A 10887-nucleotide genomic window follows, 5' to 3' on the forward strand; every position below is an offset into this window, starting at 1 on the left:
CAAATAATTTTCTGCTAGTTTTAGAAACTAGGTATGTTTTCCAATTCTTCCAATGAGTCCTCGGGTGGGGTCCTTTAAGACCAAGGTCTTTCAGTTGTGGCGGTTTTTAACCCCGCCTTTGCCAATTAATTTGTCATTTATTCAACGATTTTTCTTCTTTAATTTATTGTTTTTAATTGAAACAATACAAATTGGGTATATTGAATAAACGACCTTTAACACAATATATTTACATTTTCAACTGTCTTTGTCTGTGATAACATTACAAATCAATTTTGAACCCTAAAACCGAATAACATCAAAAAATATGAGTGACACAAAATGGGCGTGTCTTATAGCAAAACCGAAAAACGGTATTGGCTGCACGGCGCGCGTAGTAATACATTGCATGTGCTAAATAAAAAAAGTAGTGGTTTTGAAATGTTTTCTTTTCGCACACAAAATGAATGAAAATTAAAATGAGCATGTAAAGGTTGCCATTTAAAATAAAATTTATAGAAAAATATCTTAATATGCAATTTAAATATTTTATATAAACGGCTCGTCTGCTGATAAATAGATTTCTTATAATGATCGTCTGCTGATCACTTCATTTTTTATTTCGATCGAATGCAGCCACCATGAACGACGATATATCAGATGCGGTAAAATATGGCGATTTTGAAGTATTTAGTGGGGATAATTATGAAGCCCTCCTGCCAGAATTAAAATTAGAAGGTTTTGATTCTGATTTTGACAATTTTCTATCCGAAATGGTCGTTTCGGACTTCGATATAACATTAACCCAACAGGCATTTGCCGATTTGAAAAAATCCGATGATCCCGGGTTGCCAGCCCCAGAAACGCCAATAAGTACTCGTTTTGCCAAGCTTTCCGACGACGAAATTAAAGGATTTCAGGAACTCACACAATCAAAGGCTACAAAACAAAGCACCAAATGGGGTTTAAAGATTCTTACAGGTACGCTTCTTTTTTTTAAAAGTGAATATTAGTAAGCAGCAATTAAACGCAAACAAAAACAGCCCATATTATGCAGTTACAGTTTTTTCTCAAATAACTGTCAAAACATGGATATCATTGTGCGTTTTCTATTACAGATTGGCATATTGAAACGTTTGGAGTCCCTCTAGATCTGGCTGAGATTTGCGAGGAGGATCTGGCGAAAAAACTCAGTCGTTTTTACTGTGAAGCAAAACCCCAAAACCCGAAAAAGGAGCATACCTCCGAATATCATAAAAATACCATGAAAGCAATCAGAGCCGCCATAAACAGGCATTTATCCGACATCGGTCGAAATATAGACATTGTAAACGATAAAGCATTCAAAACTGCAAATAAAAGTTTGACCGGTCTCATGAAGCATAGAATGGTCACTGGAACGTCTCGCCCTACAACTCATAAGGAGATCATTCACAAATCAGATTTACAGAAAATTTCTGCTTACCTGGAGAGTGCATATTCTTCTCCAGTCAATCTGCGACTTGCAATGTGGTACATCATCGCGATACATTTTGTGTCTCGTGGTCTTGAATTCCATCATCAGCTTCGGGTAGATTCCTTCGATTTCAAAGTTGACGAAGAAGGCTCCATATATGCTTGTTTGAAGCATGAAACAAAACAAAAAAACTATCAAGGTAGCATTCACAAACTTGAAGCACTGAACGACAAAAGAATGTATAAAACTGGAAACGAAACTTGTCCTGTGAAGATGTTGAAGTTCTTCTTGTCTAAAACGGACCCAAATGCGTCTCATCTTTTCAATAAATGCGTTAAAGATGCCATTTCTTACCCGAAAGATTGCAACATATGGTACACAGCCGATCCCATGAAAAAGCGATCATATGTTAATTTCCTTCCGGATATTTGCAAGGCCGCCGGGTGCAAACTTTACACAGCTCACTGTCTAAGAGCGACAGCAATTCAGGCCATGAACGACGCTGGATTTGAAGCAAGACACATCATGTACTTCTCCGGGCATCGCAACGAAGCTTCCATATGTAGCTATAATCGTGAACTGTCTTCTACCCAAAAAAAAAGTGCGAGTGCAACTTTATCTACAATAACCACCGCCAGTGTCAAAATAAATGATCCATCTGAAGATTCATGTGTAATTTCCGGCCAACAATCACAGAATCTTCAAATCGTTCCCTATAATTCTGAAAATTCCAACTTACCTGTCAAAAATGAACTTAATTGTTCCACCATGTCCGACTCGAGCATTAAATCTGGAGTTTTGAATAACTCCCGCTTTGAGAACTGTTCCATTACCATCAAGTACAATCTCGACTGAGGTGTAGATCGACCGCCTTACCGCGCAGGAGGAAAGTACCTTCCGCTATCACGAAATAAACCCTCTAGTTATTTACTATTTTGCAACTACACACATTTTTTTATAAATCAAATGATATTTGATTTGATATTTTGTTGTATCGACTTAATAAATTTGCAAATTTGACTCTTCAATACATGTCTGTGAGTTTTCATGTACAACACACGTGTGATGCAAGTGTCAAATGACGTATTCCTGGGGCACCAGTGGGGTTTGCATAATTATACGAATTAAAACAACGGTAAAAATGTTATAATTATTAGATCTTTAATCGTGCACATTAGAAATAATATAAATATAAGTAATAAGGAATCATTCTTTGAATATTATGAGGTGATAATTTCGGTCGGAGCGTGGTCAAATCTATCATAAAGCCCTTCGGGCTTTATTTGATTTGACCACGCCCCGACCGAAATTATCACCTCGTAATACTCAAAGAATGATTCCTTATTCCTTATTTGTTGATCTATTTCATTGCAAATGAACTTGGGCATATCGGAAGATTTTTGATTCAGTTACTTGTATTGGGTAATTACTTGTAGCAACAAAGCTCAAAATCTAATAAAGTGTTTCTCTTGGAAATGCTTATGTATTTTTTTTATGGAAAAATTTGGTGGACAAAAAACTTATTTTATTGTAAAAAAAAAATCATTTTTGGCAACAAAGTTTGTAATAATATACTTGTGTGTGTTTTATTTATATCTCTGTAAGTCAAGCTTGTAAAATTATGTTTGTGTGCATGAAAGGGGGGTGCTCATTAACAACAATGGTCAAAATACTTTGTCATGTTACAGATGGTATTTTGCATCTGTGCAAAGCAGGGTCCCTGGGGGGTAGGTTTCGAGATTGTTGAACATAAATTATAAATTATAATAGACATGTCAGAAAAATCTTAAAAATTTATTTAGAAAAAAAATCCAAAAGTATTGGTCAATGATGTAAAATTTAAGATATGGCAGGAATTGTGCTAAATAAAAGCTAAAATTGGAGTTCATTTTTTCTTGAAATTTATGAAATATCAGTAAAATATGCAAATTTAAGTCGAGAGAAACATAGAAAAGTTGTTGAAACATGTGTTTCGAAACACTTCTTCGAAGATGTCTTAATACACAAACTATCTAAAAATTTGGTCTGCATGGAAAATAAGGAAAATAAGTACTCTAAATTAAATAAGTTATGAAAAATGTACAATTTCTTCTTAAAGGCCTTCCGCCTCAAAATATAGTCCCTTACTAAACTAGGCAAATATGTAATTTTTACTTAATTATTTCATTCAATATAGTTCATTTGTCAATGTAAACTATGAATTAACGGATTTCAGACTCAAGATTTACATATTCGTAGTGACTTCTCATACCAATTGCGCTACGATAGCAATTCAAAGAAGAAAAATAGCTCAAATAACAGTTAGTTCGGTTTTTTTTATCGGTATTTTCGATAAGAATTACGTCACAACATAGAGGTGACCCATATCACCTTAAGACTAAAAAATACGAAAAGCTGAAGTTTTATAGTTAAGAAAATCCAATTTACATAACAATGAAATAAATTCAAAGCGTTAGACGATTCGGTCTTTAGAATAAAAAAAAAATACTACTTTGAGCAATTGTATAAGTTTTGCAGATGCTGATAAAATGTTATTAAGCTATTTCATTTTGTCGTGATTTTTTTTTCTTTTTTTTCTGGTAATTGAGATTGTTTTTCGGTTTGGTTTAGAGTTTAGCATTAACAATGCGCTTAACATGGCATTTATATTTCAAGGATAATGATGTTGACTTACATTTAGTATACACTTTTGATCAAAACAAAAAAAAAAACACATAAAAAAACACTCAATAGTGTTTGATTTGGCTCTTTGTTTAATGTGGCTATTAATGGGAAAACATTAGGGCTACGTCAAACTGGTAATTTAAAGTTAAAGATTATCCACAAATCAAAAATAAAATCAAAATGTACAAACAAAGGATGGTGAACGTATATATTTGAACATGAAAACAATTTTATACTTTAAAATACATCGATTATAAAGCTACTTAGTCACCTTTAATAGAGGTTTTCAGGTCGCGAGGTATTGCTGTTTTTGCTTTGTGGTAGACATTTGAAAACAGAAAGCATTTCTTTTTTTGAAATCAATATTAACTATCTTATTCACAAAGTTTGTGTATTGTGTCTAAAACAATAAAAAAAGTTAATGGACTGGGTGTTTTTCTTATTTTTAAAAAAAAGGATTGATGTTGAAATTAAATCAGGAACATACCTTTTAAGAGAGGCTGTCAGTTACCATTGAGAATTTTCTTTTAAAAAGTGGAAAGTGCAAAAATCACGAATTAGAACGAAACTTTCACACTTTTGTGTACAGTGACAATAAATTATAAAAAAGTGAAAATTAACAAAAACTGCGCATGTGTTTCTATGGTAACACACCGTGTTACCGTGAAATTCATGAAATGTTGTATTTTCAACTTTTTCACGAATATCTATGAGTATACAATATCTAAACAATATTTAGAGTGATAAAATTAAGGAAAACAATTAGTTTATTTTATTTATCTTTAAAAAATACATAGTTCTCTCCTTATTCATAAAAAAATATTTCATTAAAATATATAAAAATGAGCAAAATGGACTTCTTTTCAGACGCTATTTTTTCTGAGGCGCAACAGGATTGACATTTATTCTATATGCCGTATTTTAGACAAAAATGTATGCTATCGATATAGTGAATAAAAGAAGTTAAACAATTTACTAGTTTTCTGTAAAACCCGAAACACTATACACATGTTCCTCGCATTTCACGTAATGATTACCTCCCTTGATGCGAACTCTCTAGAATTGAAGGAAGAAATGAATGAACTCTAATATTAGAAGAAGATGGAATGAATCAATGATCATTTTGATTTACCAGTATCAATCGAACATCGAAATCGGGGTGACGGCAAAGGTAAGGCAAACAATTTTTATATATAATCCTGTTTCCTCTCGCCCGGCTGACCCTACATTTTACCCTCCGACCCTAATAGATTTTTTATTTGATCGGTAATTGCCAGAATTTCCTCGGAGAAGTGGAAGTCGCTGTCTTCTAAGTTAACGATGGTGTACATTTTCCTAATTGGCAAAAACATGATAGTAAACTAATTTGATAGACTGCATGAATTAACACTGGGTGATTTATAACTCGCAACTATCTTATCTTCAGCATGTTCAGAGGTTAAAATACGGGCAACATACCTGTGCATTGGAAATGACAAAAACGGTGTTTATTATTACTTTTCATCGTGATATTACAGTTTGTTGATAACGTTATTACTTAATAACTCTACAATAAATGCTAAAATTTTCATAAAACCTGTTTAATTATCTTCAGAATTAAACAGATCCTTTACATAACGGTATTAAGTGTATCAAAAGATTAGACTAATACCCCAAATACACAGAAGGACAGAGACTAATTTTATGAATATTGTCATTGATCTATCACAAGAAAGAAACATTGATCTATAAAATGTGTAAATACGTTAATAGATTAAATTTGAGAGATAAGATAAGTTTTTTTTCTAAAGTTTCAAATTTTTGTTTGATATTTTTGTTTGCCTATACATGTACATTGACTACACATTGAGGATACATTACATGCAATAACAGCACAAAGACCTTGTGGGAAATTTTAAATCTTTATTATTATTATTAATGAACTTGTATCGTACTATACTGTGAATATACTGCTTTCCTCCTTATTCTGCACATGTTCTGAGATTTTAGAAATTTTTTTTAAAAATAAATTTTTCCTCCCTACCTATGTTTTTGTTTATTTGGTTAGGGGACAGGAAACAGGGATTTAGATTTTTTTGACATATTAAATAAAACTTTCTTATTATATTAATAATTGCACCATAACTCAACAATGGGGAAATCCTTTAATTATCCCTGACTTACATGACTGCAGTGGATGGCTGTGCACTTAACTTTCAAACAAGCAAATTTAGCACTGCAAGTTAAATTAATGGCAAACATTAAAACTACATCTTTATGTAATTATCAAGAGGTTTTTTTTATTTGTGAATCTACAATATAGGTAGGGGTCACCACAATTTCTGAAATCATACATCATGTACATGTATTAATATTAAAGTGAATTAAGAGTTAGAAATCTCTCTTTTACATCATTCCAGGCTGAGGATATGTATTCTAGAGTAGAAATAGATGCTGAGAAAGGTTCTTCTCTCTTGGAGGAAGCTGAGAATGAACAGCCTAATCAGGTAAAAGAATGCAACATCAGAACTTTACTTTATAGGGAATCATAGTTTTATAAGGGAGTACCGGTATTTGGGAATTAAGAAATCTTTTCAAAAGTTGCAAGACCACACTAAATCATATAATGAACATCTGTGGATGGTCATATTTGATATTTCACTCAAAGAATTCCTATGATCAGGAACTATGTCAAACTTTAATATTAATATTAGCACATTTTTAAGGATTATTCTGATAATTATGCTGAGGTTTCAATCATTTTTAGGGAACACCTCTGGTTTTATCCATCAAAATATGTATAAAGTTTCTACCCACTAACCCTTTATAGTCTATTCACTTTGTGATTCTTTGTAGTTTTGACGAGGTTTTTTTCCCCTTTTTTCAGAAACAAGCTAGTGCATATGAATAGTCAAGATCAGGATGGATTATCACATGCTGGAAACAGTTTCAGACTTTGCACAATTTTCTGAGTGGCAATAGTCTCAGAAGAATGATTACATAAAAAAGCAAAGCAAATCATGCACAATGTTCTAGAAATTCCGATCTCGAACAGGAAGGGAAACTAGAAATGCCTTGTATTCAGAGCCAGATACAGAAAAGATTGAAAACTGAACTTTATTTATTTTACAACGATTGATAAACAAGTTTTACAACTTAAATTAATATCTCTCGTTGGCACGGATGTTTGCGCGAGGGGGGTCATTGATGTAGGAGGAAGTCGGAGTGCCCGGAGAAAACCCACGTGTCCAATTGGATGACCACCATACACTATCACATACAACCACTGTCGAACACGGGAATCGAACTCGGGTCGCAGCGGTGATAAGTTAACAGAGAAGATGTTAGATACTATTGCATACAGTAGTATTGCAAGTTGGGGAGCTCAGAGGCAGATTCTCAGTTTGTTAGTGCAAGACTTAAGCTACAGTGGTTTGAAAATATATATCCCTGAGTTGACTCAGTTATAAGTATTCTGCTGTACGTAAACATGCTGTTGCAAATCCTATCCTTGATAAAATAAACAACTGCGAGAAGAAGTTTCAAATGAACAATTAGAACATTTCCTTAATTTTATGATGTCCCTATCCATTATGACAGATGCACCTTTAGTATTGTCATGTTATAAGCTTCATGTGTATCTAAACTGATCTTTAATAAACTACAGTGGCAGTTTTGAAAATTTTTAGAAACCTCTATTGTTATATTTTAGTTCTTATTTCAATGAAATGGGGGCTTGGGAAAAAATAGTAGAACTTGTCGAATCTAGACATCAATGGTTCCATATAAATTGGCCAGATTAGGCAATATTTCGGATTGGACAAATCTTTTATTTACAAAAATAAAATAATAATGTTCTATTGGTTAATATTTCAAAATACACAAATCTGGATTATATACAAGTAAGTTCTACTCAATTTTGTTAGAATTAACTTGCAATTATCATGATTATATATGACAACAAATTCTGATAATTAGAAAAACCTTCATTTTATTCTGATAAAGAGGTATAGGTTCGAAAGTTGGAAGCAGTATGCATATTTTAAAAAGAAACTTTTTTTAGTGAAGATCTTCGAAGGCAATATTTTTTTTCATTTAATTTATTTGTTCATTTAAAATTAGAAATGATCAAATACAGTTTATGTTTTCTTTGGGCTCCTCCTATAATAGCTTTCAGTAGTCATGGACCCATTTCAAAGCTTTGAAGGAGCCCATGCCCATAATTTGGATCCTTAGCATACCTGAGCATAAGGCATGCTTAAATGCATACATGTGCCAGATATACCAAGAATATGTCATTATTATTATATGATAAGTTAAACTGAACAAGATTTAAAATCAACTTCATACCTGTATCTCTGATTTGTTGAAATTCCAATTTTGACCCTTACGATGCCCTGTTCTTTAAATTACCATGTACATATCTAAGATCAATTAGGCATAACCTTAAGGTCAAGATGAAAGTCATGGAAGTGCACAATTCCTTTTTTTCCCAACTGTGCTATCGGGAACCATGGTACCGTAGATGATACATTACTTGTTATAATATGTAATGTGTATTTTATAGGAAGTTATCTAAATTCTCAAATTTCATATTTTTGATTTTCCATGAGACATATTTTTTTTCTACTTAAACAAGTAATAACAAAATAATATTACATACTTAATACTGTAAGCAGTACGTTATATGCATTTTTTTTTTTTATAAAACGCCTTTAATTCAGCAATGTTTCCGTACAAATCATTGCTGTTTTCCCGTTGCCATAGTAACGGTAAATATTAACCCTTATATTTGTAAACAGTAGACCTAAATTCATGTTCTTTAAAAGAAATTCTAAATAATCTTGCAAACAACATATAAGGAGGACACGAACTGTTATTATGCTAACAGTTGCTGGTTTTGAATGTAAAAATTCATTCTGGTAACTAAGAAGATGCTTTTCCTTAGATATCACAAATTGATTAATTGTGGTTGATATCTACATTTTTGTATTTTCTTGTTATTGTTGAAGTAAATGAAATCTGTTGAAGTCTGTTCTCAAAAGAAATCATTTGATTTTACTTTTCATAATATGCTCAAAGCCATGTAACCTTCTCTTTTTAATATGCAAATATAGCTGAATATGGTGAAAAATGGGATTTTTCCTCGGGCCAGGAAAAAAAAAGAAAAGTTGTTTAACTGATATTATTTTTTGAAATAAAAGTCTAAAATGTGTTTTTTCTTCCTATATGAAAGATTGTACCATATCAAGTTGTGCCTTTGAAATATCGTAGCTTAAAAATTGGTTGTTTTATTGAATTTTCAGTTGTAAAAAATGTCAGGTTATTTTGGTTTCCATGGCAGCCAAGTTTGGAAAAATATTTAAATTATCTTTTAATAAAATTTTTTAATGAGTTCTGTTCATTTACCTTAAACTTATAAAAATTGATTTTACAATTCCAACTATAAATAATTTGGCATTTAATGTGGCATATTTGACGGGTTTTTTCCAAGACTCTGGAGCCGTTACCATGGTTACAAGAAAACGATACATAAAATTGTAAGGAACGCATTTAAATGTCTCACACTTGTGTTTATATTCAATTTATCAATAATGCTATATGTAATCATAGGATTTTTGGATAAAATTTGTTTGGCAGTTTCCAAAAAATTTCTCAATGATTACAGACAGCCTCTCTTAAAAATTCGTTGGTCATAGCGAATAGAGAATAACTGGGTAAAGGTCATAGTGACAAGTGAGTCAGGAAGCGATCGATGGTCAATATATTGTGTGTTTTGACCTGCCCATGTTAATTAAATGGTGGTGTGCACAAAAGATCAGGGAGATATAAAGATTATATATTTCTATTAATCGTGTGTGCGTCATCTTGACGTGAGGATAACACATGTTGATTTTAAAATTGGGTAAGAAAACTAGAGCCGAGCTTGTTGCAAGCAACGAGGAGGTCTTCCGTTAAAGCTTGAAGTCCAGAAAGGATTGTCAATCAGTCGTAAAAAAACCATCCTCCTTACACTTGTCAGGGTCTGACAATTATTGATAGGAGGTCATTTTCACACTACCTATACTTCTGATCAATCAGGGCTTTAGAAAATGAATTTGAACTCTTCAAAATTAGTTCATGCCTATTTTCTATGCATTAATGTAACCGCAGACTGCAGAGTATTGAAGAGTTAGACCTCTCGTAAAAGAGATAAAGGCATGTCTGTACTAAGTTGGGGGTATATTTAGACAAGAAAAGTATTAGCTGCGAATTTAAAACACTATTACGCACAGGAAGCTATACCTTATATGCAAAATGAAAGCGGGTATGCATGTCTTTATGTGAAGCTTTTAGCTCTCATATTACACAATATCCAAACAATACTATATTACAATTAAATTGCTAAGATAATGAAAAACAACTTTTCCAGCGACATCATTATCGTAGCATGTATTGTTTTTTAGTTATACAGCAAAGACTTTTCAGGCACGTAGGGCCAGCCTTTTTTTTTTCTGGTCTCAAATGAAAGCCCTTTATTTTTGCACAACTTTTGTTCTATATGCAATTAGAAAATATTTCAAACTAACAAGTTATAAGCAAAAACATAAGTAAAAATCAACAATTTTTTAAACATAGGTTTCAATTATATCATTCAAGTTGTAAAATTGTAAAAAACAAAAATACAAAAATAAGAGGACAACATTCAAAGTGTCAATTTTAACGATTTCTAACTTTTGATTATTTTCTATGGACCATTTCGGAGCCTTTGTCCGGAAACGAATACCCCTAAAATATTTAAAAAGGGGGAATAACTCAAAGTAACGATT

At 32.3% G+C, this 10887-nt stretch overlaps 1 protein-coding gene across 1 annotated transcript; it reads left to right on the plus strand.

Annotated features, from left to right (window-relative positions):
- The first annotated feature begins 565 nt into the window (after positions 1-565).
- Positions 566-2290, plus strand: LOC128174168 (uncharacterized). The gene is made up of 2 exons (XM_052839788.1): positions 566-960; positions 1098-2290. The coding sequence occupies exons 1-2, from the start codon at positions 621-623 to the stop codon at positions 2288-2290; spliced, it is 1533 nt and encodes a 510-aa protein (XP_052695748.1). The 5' UTR covers positions 566-620.
- The last annotated feature ends 8597 nt before the right edge of the window (positions 2291-10887 follow it).

The sequence above is a fragment of the Crassostrea angulata genome, chromosome 2 (genome assembly GCF_025612915.1).
Source record: "Crassostrea angulata isolate pt1a10 chromosome 2, ASM2561291v2, whole genome shotgun sequence".
NCBI lineage: Eukaryota > Metazoa > Mollusca > Bivalvia > Ostreida > Ostreidae > Magallana > Magallana angulata.

Coding starts and splice junctions, on each gene's coding strand:
- LOC128174168 (XM_052839788.1), top strand. CDS start 621: ATGAACGACGATATATCAGATGCGGTAAAATATGGCGATTTTGAAGTA. Junction 961..1,097: donor GGGTTTAAAGATTCTTACAG/GTACGCTTCTTT, acceptor TTTCTATTACAG/ATTGGCATATTGAAACGTTT.